This window comes from Dasypus novemcinctus, chromosome 9, assembly GCF_030445035.2.
Source record: "Dasypus novemcinctus isolate mDasNov1 chromosome 9, mDasNov1.1.hap2, whole genome shotgun sequence".
Classification (NCBI taxonomy): Eukaryota; Metazoa; Chordata; class Mammalia; order Cingulata; family Dasypodidae; genus Dasypus; species Dasypus novemcinctus.
The window spans coordinates 93,726,432-93,744,957 of NC_080681.1; the positions used below are offsets into that span (position 1 = coordinate 93,726,432).

The 18,526-nt window shown below is 58.3% G+C and overlaps 1 protein-coding gene across 1 annotated transcript in view; it reads right to left on the minus strand.

Annotated features, from left to right (window-relative positions):
* The window catches only part of KCNQ4 (potassium voltage-gated channel subfamily Q member 4), a 50,027-nt gene that overhangs the window by 19,330 nt on the left and 12,171 nt on the right, over positions 1-18,526 (minus strand). Inside the window, 6 exon segments of the mRNA XM_004450652.4 lie at positions 1,529-1,624; positions 1,839-1,949; positions 2,293-2,418; positions 2,996-3,171; positions 3,383-3,509; positions 4,088-4,178. Of these exon segments, the coding sequence (XP_004450709.2) occupies positions 1,529-1,624; positions 1,839-1,949; positions 2,293-2,418; positions 2,996-3,171; positions 3,383-3,509; positions 4,088-4,178 (727 nt within the window).

The following is an 18,526-nucleotide window of genomic DNA, read 5'->3' on the forward strand; positions in this document are numbered from 1 at the left end:
AAAAGGAAGGCTGGGCTGGTGGCTAGAGATAGCAGGGACAAGGGAGGGGGGTTCTGTGCTGGAGCGGGGAGATAAGGAGGGGTGGAGCCAGGCCTGGATTTGGGGGTCGGAGGGTGGCATGCTTGGGTGCAGGCAGAGGTGGACTGCACCAGTGTTCCCTGAACCACTCCCCGCAGGGGTTTCTCTGGCTCACAGCCCTGATTAGAGAGAAGTCAAGGCAGAGTCAGAGAGTCACAAAAAGTCAGAGCCCTTGCCTCAGCCCACACCCAGTCAGGCCACCTCATCACACTGAGGGAAACTGAGGCCTCACGCTCCTGGCCCTTCACTTCCCTCTGGCTGCTCCTCGACTGGTCCACTCCGCCAGCCTAGTCACTATATGTCCGGGGCCCCCCTCTCTTCTCCCTCTTTCCTCTCCCCCTGGGCAAGCTCATCTCTGCCCAGGACTTCACTACCCTCTACCTGTAGCAACTGCCCGCCTTTTCTACCCCTTTCCTGTCCTCCAGCGCAGAGACATCCAGCTGCCTCCTCAGCATCGCCATTCAGGGTCGCGAAGTCCCGTCAGGCTCCATGCCCCCAGCCAGACTCACGTTCTTCATGCCCAAATGTTGTTCCCCTCCAGTGAGCAGAACCATTCACCACCCAGAAACTCAGAAGTCACCCTGCCTCCCTCCCCACCGCCTCACATCACTAATCTTCCCTCCTAAGGACCCAGAACCTGCCCACCTCTTTCCAGGTCCTCTGTCCTTACTGCCGAGCCGTACAGCAGCCCAGCCTCCCCCAGACTTGCTAGAGCCTCCCCTCGGCTCTCCCCCATCCATCTGGGCCACTCTTCAACTCATTCGCTACTTTTCAAAAGTCAAATTTGATCGTGTCACCCCCCTACACACACACACACCAGTCCCTGCTTCATGCCTATCAGTGGTTCCTCAACGCTCTTAGGGAGAAGTTAAACTCCCTGTGGCCTCCATGTCTGGCCCTGCCCACCCATCCTACCCTTCCCTATACACGCCTCCTTGAGTTTTCTCTTCCAGCCTCACTGGCTTCCTTCTGCTTCATCAAATATACCATGCTCCCTCCCACCACAGGTCTTTGGCATGCGCTCTTCAGCCTTGCCTGCTCTCCCCTTACCTCTTCACCTAGGGAACTCCTACCTATCCTCCAGCTCTCAGCTCAAGCGTCACTTCCCAGAGAAGTCACCCCTGAGTCCCCTTTCTAGGTCAGATCAAGCCAGGTTCCCGGTTACATGTTCTAAAAAATGCCATTTTTTTCTCTCAAGGCATTTATCTCACTTTATGACGACGGCATTCCTTTGGTGTGAGTGCTTGTGGAATGAATTAAGGAATAAGGAATTGGGAGTGGAGCAGGCTTGGTGATGACTGCGCGGCTGCTGGACGGCAGGGCTGGGCCTCTGCCCCTGGCCGGGGGCCTCCTGTCCCGGCCCACCCGCTCCCAGCCGTGGGAGTGCAGGAAAAGTTTCCCACCCTCTCAGCCGGCCTCCCAGCTCCGCGCAGTCTCCCAGGCCTTGTACCTGAATGAGGTTGGCCGCCGGCATCCTCCGCTTCTCGAAGTGCTTCTGCCGGTGCTGCTCCTGGACCTTCAGGGCAAAGCCCGAGCCGAGGATGCCCTGATGGTGGTGGGAGGGCGTGGTGAGGCACACGGTTGGGGGAATGAGAGGAGCAGGGAGAAGTGGGGGGGGGCGGGGAACGGACATGATGACGATAAAGAGAGGCAGCATGCATTCCCCTATCCCTGCCCATGTGCGATCAGGGCTTCGCAGGCCCTGCCCCAAGGCCCCTCCTGGAGGCTCAGCTGCGGGGAACAGAGGCGGGGAAACTCACAGCGGGCAGGGCGAAGAAGGAGATGCCCAGTAAGGCGAAGCCGGCAGCCAGGACCCTGCCCAGCCACGTGTGTGGTGTCTTGTCACCATAGCCGATGGTCGTCAGAGTAATCTGGGGACACAAACGGGTTCCCTGCAGGGCTGGTCAAGGGGCTCCCCGCAGAAGCTTTTGGGGTCCCAGACATGTGGGAGCCTGATCCTAAGGGTAGGGGCACAGGGGATGGTCACAAGGACTCATCACGGGTGCTGGTCAGGAGGAAGCAAACGGGTCATGAGGGCTTGGAGAGGCGCGAGGCGGCCTGCTGGGGCAGGTCGGGAGATTAGCTCAGGGGGGGTCACATGGGGGTCCCAGTCCCACAGCCAGAATGGCCTGCCCAGCCCTGGGTCGGGGGCTTCCGGGAGTGGCCTGGGAGGGTCCCAGGGAGAAGGGCAGTCCCACACAGACCCTCACCCACCGTGCCCCACCAGAGCGAGTCGGCGTAGGAGGAGAAGTCGGAGTTGGCGTCCTTCTCGGCCAGATAGACCAGGAAGGAGGCGAAGATGAGCACCAGGAACCCGATGTACCAGGCGGTGATCAGCTCCTGCGGGAGCAGCAACGGGTGAGACCACAGGGGGCGCCGCGGCGAGGGGGTGAGGGAGCGAGCAGCGCTCGGCCCACCTGGGGGAGGTGGAAATGACCCCATCCCAGGGGGGGTGGGAGGCTCCCGGAACGACCTTTAGGGTGTGTTCTGGGTGGGGATAAAAGTACCCCACCTCTGGGACTTTCCAGCTGCGGCTGCGCTCCCCACAGAACCCCAGGCCACGTCCACGGCCCTGCCCTCCACCCTCCAGGTCCCACCCTCAGGCCTCGGCTTCCCCAACCCCACTCCCACCTAGCCCCGCCCCCAGCCCACCTTCAGGCTGCGATCCCAGTCCCACCATCAGAGCACACACACACACCCCCGCCCCCGTCCCCATTTAGCTCTGCGCGTGGACTCGGCGCTCAGAAGCTTGCACGTGAGACACCCATGACCCTACAGCTCAGGCTGCGCCCGCTGCCCGGGGCCTGTGACCCGGCTCCGCCTTGCAGGCCCCGCCCCTCCGGCCACGCCCGGGCCCTGCCCTCTCCTCGGTCCCCCGCCAGCCCTCGGGCGGGCACCGCACCCCGGCGCCGCTCACCTTGCTGTGCGCGTAGACCACGGAGCCGAGCAGCTTCCAGGTGCCGCCGCGGCGGTCCATGCGCACCATGCGCAGGATCTGCAGGAAACGCATGCTGCGCAGCGCCGACGTGGCGAAGATGTTGCCCTGTGTGCCCGCGGCGATGACGGCCACCGAGGCCACGAACACGATGAAATCTGCCGGGGCAGGGGTGGCGAGGTCACGCCAGCGCCAGGCAGTCAACCCACCCGCGTCCGGACCCGGGGTCGAGGCTTGCTGGGGAGGGGGCCGGGGAAGGGCGGTTGCGAGGGTCCGGGGAGTCGGTGTCAGCAGCCAGAGCTGGGATGGGGCGTCACTTCTGGGACTTAGGATGGGGGTGGGGGTGGGGGTGAAGGCAGGCCTTATTACCGATGACACAGAAGGGTTTTCTGGCAAAGCGGAAGCGGCCCTGCCATCCTCGGTAGCGGCAGCAGCATCCGGCCGACCAGACGCGGACGATGTACTCCAGGCCGAACACCACGATCATCACGAACTCCTGTGGGGCCAGGGGCCTGAGCTCCGGTCCCCACGCTCCGGACCAGGGCCGGTCACACAGTGCCCACCTAACCTAGGGCCCTCCACCGCCTCTCCCGGGGCCCCCACGCCTGGGTGAGCCTGGGGAGGAGCCCACATCCTGCAAGGCACAAAAAGCCCAAGCCTCGCCCCCTTCACTGTCCCCAGGAGCTGCCTGGATTTTTCTCCTCATCACCTCAGCCCCCCTCTCAGCCATCCCAGACCCTAGTCCTGACCGGGAGACATCAGGGGTGGCTGTCCACCAGCTGTCCCCCTCCACAGTGCTTTTGTTTAAAGGGGAAAAAGGAAAACCACCACAGCAGGGATGGAGTTAGCCGTTTTTGTCCTGGGAAGGGAAGGGGCTCACTCACTGCTTCTCCTCTGGGCCCATCATAAGCCCTCAGCTCGAGTGCCCCAACACCTGCTATATAAGGTAGACGGTGAAGCCCAGGGAGGGGCAGCCACCAGCTCAGGGCACACAGCACAGAGGTTTCTTTCTGCCTTTGGCCCTCGGTCCAGAGCTGCTACCTCCAACAGCCTCTCTCAGACCTGGGCACTCACCAAGATCAGGAGACACTCGTTGGCAAGTTCCTGGTGTTCCTGGATGGTGGACAGCACGGAGAGCACCAGGCAGCTGAAGACCAGCAGAAATCTGCAATTGCAGCATGAAAGAGAGGGTCATACTGCTGGAGGGACAGGACAGCTGAGGATCCTCTGGCAGGTGGCTGGATGCAGAGTGAGGGAAGGAGGGAAGCAGCCTGAGGTGGGAGAATTGTTTGGAAAGCAGAATCAGAATCAGAGGCCCCTGGAATTGTGGCTTTGTACTGGGAAGCCCCCAAGTCCCAGGCTGCCAAGTTCACAGATGCCTTAGAACGCTCTCAACGCCCCTTGATGTAGGCTGCAGCTCGGAGAGGTAGTCACTCAGGTGGGAGGCAGGTCTCTCTGGGCTGCCAATGGGAAGAGACTGGCTCAAGGTCCCGTACGATGCCCTCTGTCCCTGGCTCAGTTCTAAGGTTGTCCTAAGAGAAGTGCCCCAGAGGTCAGCGAGAGCCAGGGAAGGTCCCTGGCTGGTGAGTGCACACTCCCCGCCCAGCCCCCCCAGCCCCGATGAACTCCTCGGTGGCCGTAAGCAGACCGGCCTCATCTGCAGAATGGGAACAGTTCCTATGGAATTCAATAACGACAGCTATGGAGGGAAGGGGGATCGGGGAGCACAGGCAGGGAGGGAAGGCTCTGGAGGGGGAGAGGGTGGGGGGAGGGGGGTCGAGCAGCATGGAAGCGGGACCACTGGACCACCGCGGCCTGGAAGATCCCTCAGGGCAGGGGAATTACCAAGTGGTCAGAACCACATGTTTAGAAATGGAAGGAACTTTAGAACCTAACTGGTCCAGCCATTCCCTCATGCCCAATTGCACACATGAGGAAACTGAGGCCCAGAGAGGAAAAGTGATTCACCCAAAGTCACCCAGTGTGTCCAGGACAGAGTTGAGATTAGAACCAGGATTCCCAGCTTCCCGTGGCTGGGAAGAGGGGCAAGGGCATGAGGAGAGAAGCTGGTGGCCTTGGGGAGCAGCACAAGAGGCTGCAGATGCAGCAAACTGGAATGAGGCTAGACTGCAAGAAGCACTCCTCTCTGGGATGGGGTGTGTCTGCACATGCGTGTGACATGGAAGAGCCCCTGTGGAATGGGCTTCTCTGGAAAGAAATCCCTTGTGAACTGACCCACCCCGAATGTTCCCAGGGTCTCCTACCTCTGCACCTTTCTGGCACTATGCGTTCTGCCTAAACACCCTCCCCCGCCCTCTGAGCCCACTGCGACTCACCCTTCGCCCTTACCCAAATGCTGCCTCCTCTGGGGAGACCTCTGGAATTCCCCCATTTTTCTCTTTTTAGAATTCCCCCCTCTGAGTGCTTGCTTCCTTGTGTGTGGTTCAAGTCATTTTCTACATGGCTTTATCTGTGTTCATGTTTCAGTAGCAGGAGCATGGGTTCAGGGTCAAAGAGACCTGGGTTCCAATCCCAGTCCTGCTTCTGTGTGGCCTTGGAAAAGTCACCTAACTTCTCCGATCCAGTCTTCTCATCTGCAAAATGGGCTGCTGATGGCATATAAAGGGCATGGCTCCAACCAGGCCCACTTAAACTTCCTTGGACAGAGGCTCCAGGCCTTCTTGGAGGGCAGGGGCCGGGGCTGCGTTCCTGCAAATGCCCCTGTTTTGAGGAGGTGGCAGGTGGCAGTAAGCTGAGTGAGGAGTCCTCCTTGGCCAGTTCCAGCCAAGAGCTAAGTCAGCGAAGTCAGGGAAAGGAAGGGAGAAGAGCAGCAGCTTGGCATATTCAATAATTAACCACAGAAAAGGCAGAGGCCACATCCACCAGGGACAGGGACTTGCAGCTGACATGGGGTTTGCGGCTGGAAAGGCCCTCCCTGTGGCCATCTCATCCAGCTCTCACTCCTGAGAACAGCTGCAGCCAAATCTTCATGGACCTTCTCCCCGGGCCCCTTGACAGAAATCCTTCTGTCCCATCCCCTTACTCAGCAGACCTTTAGAGACCTCAGGTCCTCCGGTAGAAGTGGACCATGCTGGGGGCTTCCTACTGGATATTCTAAGAATTTTCTCTTCTAAACACTTTTCTTTCCATGTTAATTTTTAGACATCTATAGAATGTCTACTTCACAATAGATTAGTCTGGGAAAAAAAGCAGATTACAAAACTTTAAGGGCAATTTGAAAGCAGGGACTCGAACAGATATTTGCACACCAATGTTCATAGAGACATTACTCACAACTGCCCAAAGATGGTAGCAACCCAAGTGTCCATCAACCAATGAATGAATAAATACATTTAGTATATACACGCGATGGAATATTATTCAGCTGTGAAGAGGAATGAAGTTCTGATACATGTGACAACATGGATGACTCTTGAAGACATCATGTTGAGTGAAATAAGTCAGACACAAAAAGATTGTCTGATCTCCTTGATAAGAAATAATTAGAATATGCAAACTCATAGAGTCAGAATCTAGAATACAGGTTACCAGGGGACAGGGCGGGGCATAGGGAATGAAGAGTTAACGCTTAAATTGTACAGATTTTCTATTTGGGTTGATCATACATTTTGGTAATGACATGGTGGTGATGGTAGCACAACACTGAGAATGTAATTAACAGCACTGAAATTTATATTTGAATGGGACTAAAGGGAGAAATTTTAGGTTGCTTAAATTTAAAAATTTTAAAAAACAGGACTGTGAACACAAGCAGTGAACCCTATTGTACATGATGGACTATAGTCCGATGCTACTAAAAAAGCCCCTGCATTTTACCTCCCCCGCCCTTATCCACTGGCTGCAGTTTCTTCACCCCAGATGCTCAGTACACTTGAATGGATCTACCTGGTCTGAGAGAGAACATTCTGTGTTCCAGACACCTGCGTAATTATCTCCTCTAACTTCTGGAGAAGCAAACGGGGCCCCAGGAAGGACAGACTTGCCCAAGATCACACGGTGCCTCAGCGGCCGAGCTGGGGCTGGAACCCCAAGCTCAGGAACAGCAGAGGGGAGATGAGTGCCTGGAGCTTCGAGATGGAAGAGACAGGGAGAAGGAGCCCCAGAGTCAAGGTCTGGCTGGATCTGCCAGAGTCCGTGTGTGGCTTCATTCATTCAACCAATAAGGAGTGTCTAAGGATTGCCTCCGGCCTTCTCTGGGGCCTCAGTTTCTCCATCTCTACAAGTATAGATGGCTCACAGGAGCTGGCAGAGAGGCCAGACACTTGGGGGTGGCACCCAGAAATCAGTACTCTAACAAGCCCTCCAGGCGATTCTTCTGTCCACTATCACTTGAGAACCCCTCACCCAGCCCTCCTCCCCAATCTCACTGGCCCTCCTGAGGGCCTGGGACGTCACTGAGCCCAGGGCAGGGTGGGCGCGGGGGTGGAGGAAAGGTTGTGAGAAGCTTCATGTTCGCCCACCTCCGGGCCAGGGAACAGCCAACCAGGCAGCACCCACCCATCCTAGCTAGTCCCAGCTCTGCCTCCTGACCTGGGAAAGGGAGAGCTGGGGCCCCACATAGTAGCCAGACATGGTGGGCAAAGATGCTCCAAAAAGAGGCTGCCCATCTGGCTCTGAGCCTTGACAGGGACCCTCAGGCACCGTGAGCTTCATCCTAATGGTAATGAGGAGCCAGTGAGAGAGAAAATGACGGGGTCTGATTTGTGTTCCCAGCCCATCACTCAGGGCGACGTGGAGCGTGCTGACTTCTCAGGAAAACCAACTAGAAGGCCCCACGACAAGGCCGATGAAAGATGCTGGGCTGGGATTGTGGGGGTGGGGAATGGGGAGAAGCGGATAGCGGACTGGAGAGAGCTTTAGGATGTAGGAGTTGGTGATTAACTGGACATGAGGACCGTGAGGGAGAATGGCTGCTTTGTTTCTGGTTTGGACACCAGGCGCACAAGGTGTTGAGTGAGCTGAGACGGGAGGCCCCAGTGGAGGAGCAGGTGCGGGGTGAGGGGCTCTGTTTTGGGCATGTTGAGATGGAGAGGGCTGGCAGCATCAGGCAAGCACCCAGTTGGGCACGAAGAGAGAGCCGCGGGCCGTGGGCCAGAAATGCGATTTGGGGAACATCAAAATAAAGGCAGTGACAGAGGCCGTGGGTGTGGCAGAGACAGTCCAGAGAGCTCGTGGCACATTCTGAGGAGAAGCCGGAATGAGCCCCAGAGCCGAGGGAGTAGAGGCTCTCCACACGGGCTAGGAATTTGCTGCCAGAGAAGGGAGGGAAACCAGAAGAGAGAGGTGCCAGGCCAATGAAGGAAGTGTTTCAAGGAGGGAGTGGACAGCAGTGTCAAATGCTGCTGAGAGGTCAAGTGAGATAAGGTCTGAAAAATGTCCTTTGGATTTGGTGACAAGTTGGTCACTGGGTACCTTGGCAAGGGCAGCTTCCGAGGATGATCAGGCCAGAGCAAGCGGGAGGGGCGGCGAGGAAGTGGGGGCAGTGAGTGCAGACGGAATATTTAAAGAAGTTCCAGGGCAAAGGGGAGGGGCACAGATTGGATGCTGGAGAAGAGTACACAGAGGGTTTTGTTTGGTTTTTAAGTAAGAGACTTGAGTGTAGTTGTAGCCAGAGTGGAAGGAGCCAGGGGACAGGGAGAAGTTGAAGATGACAGAGGGGGAGTGATCAGCAGAAGGAAGCTCCCAGGAAGGCTGATTCTGGAGCGAGGGGACAGTGCGGCTTGAGCAGGGGTCCCGTCCAGTCCCCCTTCCTTGGTGACAAGGCTGGGAGGAAGAGAGAGATGGGCAGGAGGGGAGGTTGGAGGGGAGAAAGGCAAGAGGGCTCCCCCCAGGGGTCTGACTTCTTGGGAGCAGGGTGGGGTGGAAGGGGGTCCAAGGAGGAGGAGAAGTAACCAGGCCGCAGAGAGGGGCCGATGTGAAGCCAGGACCACTTCCCCAGCAGAGGGGCTGTGGCTCACCGCTTGCCTGTTAATGTTTCTGTGTGGTTTGCTTTGAAGGCTTGGTGGTCCCAAGGGAAGAGCAGCTAGTAGGGGACCTCCTCCGCCCCCAGGCCAAAGGAAATGCAGCTCCGGGCCCTGCCTCTCCCTATCTCCTCAGCAGCTTCCCCCCCCCCCCCCCCCATTGCCTCCCTCCATGTCCCTTCCCCCGGCCTGAGCCCTGCCAGTGCCTGGCCCCTACTGGACCACCAGCTTGTCCCCTGCTTTCTGTATCTGGCCTGGGGAATGTGTGACCCCTTCCTGGCTCCCCAGACCAGGGACCCAAAGACGGGGCCTCAGCTGGGGCCTCCTGGGTGAAGTCGGTTCCCATTTGGCCAGCATGCCTGGAGGGCTGAGGCCGCGGCCCCCTCCACCCTCCAGCACACAGGGGCTTCCTAAACCCCGGACCAGAGTTGTTGCTGAAGAAGGGACTTCAGCTGGGCTTGGGAGACACTGGCTGATGGGAGGGTGCAAAGTGGCCTGGAAGGCCCCAGCCTGCTCTGGGGAGGGCAGGCACTTATTTTCTCTTGCTGGGGGGTAAAGGGAGGGGAGCCAAAAGCCAGGTCTCAGAGCGAGGCTCTTTCCAAGAATCCTCAGGGGCTGGAGAAGTTTCCCCTGATCCAGCGATTCTAAATATGGCAAAGGAGCAAGAGCACGTGACCCAGGGCCCACACCAGCGCTGCTGTCCGCTACCGCTTCTCTGGGCCAGAGGCCTGCGTCAGGGCCTGCGTTGGCGCTGGGGGCTAAGGATGGGCCCGGGGCTGAGCTAAGAGCCCGAGGGAAGCTCAGTTTCCCTGTCAGCAACCTGAGGGCTTGGGACAACTCGCACATTGCTAAAGTCCCTTGAGCCTTGCGACCCTCCAGCAGTGGGTGGCGACCAGCTCGGTTCCAGATTCTTGGAGGATGTCCCCAGAGGGCCGGCAGCTGCTAGCACATACAGTGCAAACCGTGAAAACATGCCCCCTCCGAGCACCAATTAGAAAAAGACTTCCTCTTTAGCCTGACAACTTACAAAAGGCTGACCCCTCTAGATGAACTAATTAGAAACAGGTGTCCCTTGCTCTGGGCTGAGCCATCCCTGCCAGGGTACAACAGGCTGAGCAAGGCTGTTTCGGGTACCACTTGTACCCTCTCAGCCAGGCCCCTTTGCGGGGTGCAGGCGGCATAGCAGTCCATGGCAGCCTCGGGGATGGCCCTGCTAGCCCCAGGAATGGGCTCTGATGTGGTCCATGGCTCCACTCTCCTCTCCTGGCTGCCGATGATCCATCCAGGGCTGGATGCTGACCCAGAAGGGTCCACCCAGAGATGGGCTGAGCTGACTGGATAGCCTTTCTCAGGACTGGAACTCAGCTCCTCAGGGAAAGGTGGCAGAGGTGCAGAGAGAAGTGATGAGACTGCACCGCCTGGGAGTCTCATCCCCATCTCTATTCTATGACACCCGATGTACTTGTGACTGGAAACTTCCAGAAAATTCCTCTCTTTCCTTACAATAAGTGTCCCCCTCCTCTACATTCCAACTTTTTTTGAGCTAGCGTGGATGGTCTTGTCCCCCCAGAGTATGGAAGGTGGGACTCTTCCAGCAGCGGTGTTTGACGAGTCATAGCCTCATCCTCTCCCACCTGGACCACTTCCCTCTGCCACACCTGGTAAGCGGGCTGAGGATGTGGGCGAGGAAGAAGCAGGGGCCATCCACCTGTCCCGGCATAGCCAGGCCACTGCCTCCTTAAACGAACAGGATCCTGGTCATGGGCCCTCCCAAGCAACAGTCCATGGAGGTGTGAGGGAAGTAAGAGGTGGAATATGGGAAGCAGCATTTTAGAAGCTGAAACAAGACGGCCAGCAGGAACCCCTTCCCTGACTCCACCTGAGCAGTTCCACGTGGCTCCAGCGGCTCAGACTTACATTCTGGGTTTGCCATAAGATTTCACTCGAACAAAGGGCTCTGCTGATTTTTTTAAAAATGTGTGAAATCCACCTGCTTGCAGACTCAGGCCCAAGTTTCTTAGCATAATGGCCAGGCCCGTGCCTACCTCGCCACCTCGATCTTCACTACCAAGTGCCAACCTGGCACCAGAGGGTCCTTCATCATAGTTGTGCTCTCCCCCAGCAGCATAGGTATTTTTTCCCCTCCCCACCTTCGTTCATGCTGTGTCTGCCCCTTCTCCAATCCTGGCTGGGTTGAGTGGGAGCGCCCACTTCATGCTCCCATCCCAGTGCTCACCTCCACATGGCAATCACCCCAACAGGTGAAAAGCTCTGTTTAAGTGACTGCCTCCCCCACAGCCAAAGGTGTTTGAAGATAAAGGGCCTGTCTTTTTCACTCCAAATCCCTGGGCCTGGCACAGACGGCTGCTTGGTAAAAGTGTCCTGAGAGAGGGGATGACCTCAGCACTGGACTTGTGACCGGTACCACCCACCTCCCCAGTGTGCTCGTGCCCAGCTGGCCCTCCCACTGCAGAGGGCGTTACTAGGGTAGGCAGGAACTCCCGGTAACCACACAGCTCAGGTCCACAGAGCAGTCACTCATTCATTCAATACGTCTTCACCAAGTGCTGACCAGGAGGCAGGCACAAAGACAAAAAGCATCCCTGCCTCAATAGAGCTTATATTCTAGGTTGGGGGGGGGGCAAGTCACATAGCAAGCAAATAAACAAGTAAATGTTCAAACTGTCAGATGGGGAAAAATTAAGTGGGGAAAGGGTACAAGGATCACTGGTGTGGGGGATAGGGGTCTTTGGAGGGAAGGCAGCTTTGAGAAGGTGACATTTGAGCAGAGATCTGAAGGAAACGAGGGAGAGAGCCACGTGGATATGTGGGGGAAGAGAGTTCTGGGCAGAGGGAAAAGCCAGTGCAGAAGACCTGAGGCAGAGGGAAGGAGTGTGGCCAGAGGGAGGGAGCGAGGGGGAGAGGGTGGGAGGTGAGGGCAGAGAGGCAGGGGAGGTGGGGAGCAGATCAGCTACTGGCCGTCGCCAGGGTTTTAGCTTTTACTCCAAGTGTGATAGGGAGTTTTGAGTGGAGAGGAACATGATCTGACTTATTTTTAAGAAGATCACACTGGCTGTTGAGTGGAAAATAGCCTGGGGGGGTTGGGGAGTAAAGTCCCACCTTGAGTTCAGAAGCTAAAGATATAATCCGAGCAGGAGATGATGGTGACTTGTATCAGGGGAGGTGGCATGACGTGATCAGATAGTGGCTATATTTTGGTACTCGGAGATACCTTAGAGAGCAAGTGATCTTCTCATTTGCAGATGGGGAAACTGAGTCCCAGAGAGGGGTGTGGTCTACCTGTGATATACAGTTGCTCAGGGGTAGTATTGGGCCTGGCACCCAGATTTCCTGATTCCCATGTTCTTTTATTTCTCCTCCTTCTGTAGAAGGCGCCTGCCCCTCATGCCCACCCCGAATTTCCTTCATTCTGGGGCCAGGTTGGGGCCTGCACCTGCCACCCCTGCTGTCTGTGACAGGGTAACTCTAGGTTCAAGGATTGTCCAGGCCCCCAGCTCCTTGAGCTTGGCAGGGGTCAGGGTCACCTCTAAGGAGCCTTCTGTCCTCTGAATCAGCAGAACCTGTGCAAAGAGGGGATGGGAGAGGGAGGGAAGCTTCCAAAACAAGGAAAAGAGATTAGTCCCCGCTACTGGGCTCTCAGTATTCAGAGCAGAGAGGACACCAACAAGAGCTGACGGTGTGGAACAGGAGCTGGTGGAGGGGCAGGGCCCCCTGGGGAGCTCAGGCCCCAAGACTGCGCCCAGCCTGGGAGCTCTGCAGACTCAGCCATTGAGAACCCCACCCAGTGGAGGCTTAGGGAGCAGGATGGGGTAGGGGGTTGCCATACCTCAGCTTCTAATAGGCAAAGCAGCATGCAAACTCACAGGCCACACCTGGGGCAGGTGGTTACAGCTGTTCTGAGAGTCTTGCTCCCCATGGGAGCCCCAAATCCAGGGCCAGCCAGTCTGAAAACAGGCCCAGCAAGACTGACTCCAAGGAGCCTGACACCTAGGACAGGCTTGCTGTGTGACCTTGGGCCTGGGGCTCAGCTTCTCTGGGCCTGTTCCACCATAGCTAAGGCAGAAGGGTGTTGGGTGGGTGGAAGCTGTGAGCCCATCTGCAGACAACCCCCTCCTTTAAAGGGGAGGACACCCAGCTTGGGGTTCAGGCTGATCCAGAATCTTCTAAAAGGCAGGGGACTGCTTGGTGAGAGAGGTGTCAGGGATTGGGGGCAGCAAAGAGGAGGCACAGGGGCATGGGCTGAAGTAGGTACCTGAGATGAGTTTTGCAGCCTGGCTCTGCCTCCCCCTCCCTCCGCCCCCAGTAGCTGAAGAACTGAGAAGCTGTCGCTGAGCCTCAGTTTACTCCTCAACAAGAGGGTTTGGATGATGGTTGTCCAGGATCCCATTTTTTGCGGATCCATCCGAGATTGCTGATTCCAGCTGCTCAAAAGGAAAGCGAGGCTGTGGGCAGCTCCTGAAGCTGCCAGTTCTTGGACTTCAACGTTCTGGGGTCTCCTGAGGACGGTCTTTTACATCTTATTTGCATGTTTCTCATTCGCATGGAAAGTGCTATCTCCTATCCCCCAAACTCCCCCATAATTGAATAATGATAAGAAAGAGGAGTCAGGGTAGACCAAAGTAGAACTTCCAGATCCTCAGTGAGCACAGAAAGGGTGCTGGAGATCAGGGGAAGAGGGCGAATTGTGTCTCCAGTCCTGATGCCCCTCCTCTTGCATCTGAGACAGACAGATCCCAAGTGAGTAGAGCCAAAAGAACCCGGCTTGGCTTCAGCTCGGCTTCCGCCTGGCTGCATGATGCAGAGGAAGCGAACTGCCCCTCTCTGGGACTCAGTTTCTTCGTCTGTCTAATGGCGCCGCTGATCCCTGGTCAGAAGTCTGGAGACAGGGGGCTGGCCCGAAGGGTCCTCACGCTGGGGGGTTGCAGAAAGGCTTGGGTTCACCTCGGGACACAGTGGAGGCCGACACCAGGCGGGGCTCCTCGGGAGAGGGAGGGGCTCCGCGGGGGAGGGGCCCTGGCGACTCCTCCCCCGGCACTGACCTCCGCCCCTTCCCGCGCAGGGGCCCCGCTCCCTCGAGGCCCAGGCGCGGCGGCCTCGCGCTCCGGGGTCCCCGCGAGCGGCCCCGCCCTCGTGGCGTGAGCCGGGGCCGGCTGGAGCGGGAGAGGCACGGCCGGGGCGGGGCGCGGGGCGGCCGTGGGAGGGGCTGCGCGGACGCCAGGCTCCGCGCCGCGGGGTGGGGGCGGCGCTGCGGCTCCGATTACCTCCCCGCGGCCTCCCCGCCCCGACGGCTTCTTTTTCCGTTTCCAAATTAACAATTGAAAATGCGGCGGCCTGAAAGGCGAGCAGCGGGCCAAGCGGAAAGTGTGAAGGTGCCGCCGCGTCCCCGAGGCCGGGGGCGGAGAGGGGGAACGCGACACCCCGACTGCCCGGGCCTCGCCGACCCACCAACCCTGGGTGCCGGGACCGAGCGCCCCCGCGCCCAGAGGTGCTGGGGCCTCTGAGCCGGGCCTTAACCTGATCCGCTCCCTCCTGGTACCGCCCTGGCCAGGGTCGCAGGACCCGGTGCCCTGGCTCCGGGCGGTGCCAGCCCCCGGAGGGAGTTGGGGGGGGGGCGCTTGGCGCTGGGGCTGGGTTACCCAACTCGAGGCCGAGTGCCAGGAGGGGCAGGTGCCAGGCAGAGCCCTCACCGTCCTTAGGAGCACACAGAGCCAGGTGGGTTTCATGTGACCTCAAGTAAGTCATGTCACCCTGCTGAGACTCAGTTTCCTCAGCCGGAAAAGGGGAGGGCACACTCACATACAGAGCTGCTTGTGAGAAATAAACTGCCCAGCGGCACGAAGCCGGCCAGTGCATGCACTAGGGTGCAGCTGTTACGATGTGGTGTTTAAATAGCCAAGGTAGCCGTCCACCAGTGGGGGATACCAGCGCTTAGAGTGGGCCTTCCCTCTCCTCACCTCCTCAGTGCCTCCCCAAAGCCCCCTTTAACAGATAGAGAAACTGAGGCCAGGAAGGTCCTTGTAAGGGGCTCAAAGTCAGGAGGGAGTGAGGAGAACTGGTCTTCCCAAGGACAGGAGTGGTTCCTTGGCTTGGGGGGTAGACACTGAATCCTCTCCCCTGAGCTCAGTGTCCAGAGAGGCGGGTGCAGCTGGCACAAATGAGTGGGGAATGGGAGGAGACCCGTTTCCAGGGATCAGGGTGGGCACGGCAGAGGAGCCAGACGGAGAGATGTCCCCAGCCCCTCCAGTGACCTAAGTTCCATGAGTGCAGGGACTTTGTGTTACTCACCACTGTCTCCCTGACATCTAGAGCAGGGCTTGGCACAGTCTAGATTCTCAGTAAACGAATGAATGAGTTTCCTCTGCTGGAGAATGCCTTTTACCACCCTGGCCTTTAGCCACCTAGGTGAAGTGGTCTCTACTTTGGGGGGGGTTGGGGAGGTGCCCCTCTCCCCAGCCTCGGGATCCAAGCCAATGGAGAGAGAGCCGGGAACAGAGAGAAGGAGGAGAAGCTAGGAGAGAGGGTTCCAGAAGGTGGGGTTAAGGTCACCTCTTTCTTCCTAGCCCCCACTTCCCACACCTGTCCAGCGTGGGACTCAGCCCCACCCTACCCCACCCCCACTGGCCTCGTCACTGACCACCATGACCCCGGTCACCAACCCCCCCCCCCCAGGCCATACCCCTTGCAGCCGAGTGTCCCTCCCCCACCGACAGTCCTCCAAGGGCTCCTTACTGTTTGCAATCTAAACCCTGGCTCCACGGCATTTGAGGCTGCACACACACCCCAGGTCCCAGCCACACTCCACTCCCCCACGCTCTGCACAGATCCACCTCGGTGCTCTCCCCTGCTTGCATGTCCCCAAGAGTCCCCAAGACTCCCTGGCCTGCTTTGCACCCTGCCCCCGATTGGGATTCCAGGCCCCCTTTGGGCACCTCCAGGCCCCCTTGCCACTCTGTTCTATGACAGAACCTCTGTGCTGAGGCTGTTCCTAAGCCCACTGGGATCCAGCCCTCAAGGGCAGTGCCAGGTCTGATGCCCCCAAGGAGAGGCCCACAGGTGAGGAGTGAACAGGAAGCCCGGGGCCAGCCAGGGCCCTGAGCGTCAGTGCGTCCAGGGATTGCACATGCTTTGTGAAGCCTGAGAGTTCTGGGCAAGGGTGTCTTGGGGTTGTTGCCAGCGTGGGATGGGTGGAGGGAAGCTCACCCCTAACCTTGGCAGAGCTGAGGAAGAGTACAAATGGAGTGCCCACTGTAAGTCTAAATATAGAAGAGCTTGCATTAAGGTAGCAAGTTGCTAAATAAAATGCACTCTATCCCCCTTCCCTGACACATACACCTTCATAAGGATTGGAAAGGCCAGGCTCTAATTTAAAATCTTGGGCTCCTTCGAGTCCCATGCTAGAATCTGGCAGATGGCAGGAAGGGGACAGCCAGCCCCTGCTACCCTCCAGTCCCCAGCCCATGGTGTGCCCTTCCCTCCCTGGGCACACTCCTGTGGATGCCCCAGCCTCCTCTTCCCAGCTCCATCGACACTCACGGCAAGCAGGACCCCTTGGGCCAGGGAGTGCTCAGAGGGGGGTGGCTCCGACAGCCCGTGGGGGGACACCCGGGAAGCAGGCTCTGGAAGCAGGCACGTGGTGGTGCCCTGGGGCTTGCAGGGAATGTAATCTAGAACACGGGAGGTGAGTGCGGGCTCCAGGTTGGCACGCAGGGCCGCACAGGCCGAGAGGACAGGGCGGGTCCTCAGCCCCAGCTCCATCCAGAGCAGCCCTGCTCCCAGCTGTTTCACATATTGCACTTCTGTGTCAAGTTTAAGGACGCATATCTACTGCTTAAAACAGCTTGACAAGCACTCATCTAGACCCCTCCCTCCAGGGCTCACTCCCCAGTCTCCTACCTCCCTCCCGGGGGCGCTGGCCTCCAGGAGCTGCCCAAGGCCTGGGAGCACATTTCCAGTGAACAAGACCCACTGCCTCAATGGGACAGGCCGCTGGGAGGTGGTGCTGCCCCTGGTAGGTGCAAGCCAGCCTGCCGCTGGGGCCTCCTGCCTTGACGGGGGCGGGGGGGGGGCTGGACCCTCAGGGTCGCCCGGCCCAGGAGTGGATTGAGAGGCCAGGCCAGGCCAGAGAAGGAAAAGGAGTCCTGGTATAAATAACTGTGGGGGGCCGGGATGTTTGGGCCCGTCTCCCGGGCGACGGCCGTGTTTACTGCCCAGTGAGGGGGGGCACGGCCCACACATTTGCCTCCCTGACTTGTAGCCAAATTTCTCCAGGAAGGGGTGGCCCGGGATTAGCCCCAAACCCTCCAGCTCTGCACCCCCATCAGTGCCTCCCCCTTGCTCTGCCCCAACGTGGGGCATAAAACCTCCCTGACATCGCTCCCATCCTGCAGCGCCAAAGGCTGCAAAGCCCCACTGTACCCTGTCAGCTCCAAATGCCCCAGGCCTCGCCCCTGAGTCCCAGCTCTGCTCAGAGAGCAGGAGGGCAGGGAGCATAGGCAGGGCAGGGGAAGGCCCCTGCAGAAGAGCTGGGCCCCTGCCAGGATCTGCCCTGGGGCCACTGGGCACGGGGGCAGGGACAAACCTCTCCCACGGCCTTGGCCAAGACAGCCCCTGGATTAGGGGAGCGCAAAGCCCTCTTCCCAGCTAGGGCCCACCCCGTGCCTGTCATGTGAAAGGCATTAGATGGCCAGACCCTATCACGGGAGGGGCTGACAGGGGCCCTCTTGGTCACGCCACGGCCAGCTCCTCTCCAAGCCGGCCAGGCCAAGAAAGCCCCTTGATGCAGGACGGCAGGTAGAAAGGTCTCCTTCCTCATGGGGCAGAGGCTGCAGCCAGGCCCAAGCTCGAGCACGGAGGGGCTCAGGTGTTAGCGTGAGCTGCGTTCCAACCCTCAGGCCAGCCCAGCCTACCACGCGTGCACACGTGAATACACACACACACACACACACACACACACACCCTGCCCAGCAGACTGATGCGCCTTGCTTGGGACACCTGCTCATTTTCACTGAAAGCAAAGACTCAGAATTGGGCCTCTGTCCATCAGAGGGTCTAGACAGGTCCCTGGCCACCTAAGCTCCAGCCCCATCTCATCTACTTCCCAGCTGAAGGACCTTGGGCAAGTCACTTTCTGAGTGTCACAGTAAATAGTAATACTAGTACCTTCCCTCCAGGGAAATTCAGTGAAATTCACTGAGCAAATATTAATTAAGCCTGACAATGCGTCAGCTACACCTTAAAGCAGTCTATAAGTGGAAAGAAGGGGCCTTCCTTCTCAATATGAGGTAGCATTTTGGACACAGAGACCAAGGCTCAGGGTCCAGGCCAGCCTCGGTGAAACCCTGTAGAAGGTTTTCATGTTGTCATTTGTTATTTTAGGGGACAACTAAGACCCTTAGCCTGAGCCTGGGTTCTAGTCTGGGATCACCACTGGCCTAAGCCTCAGTTTCCCCATCAAATGAGGAGGGCTCGGGGAGACCTGTGATTTTCATACTCTGTGGAGCTATGAGAAAGT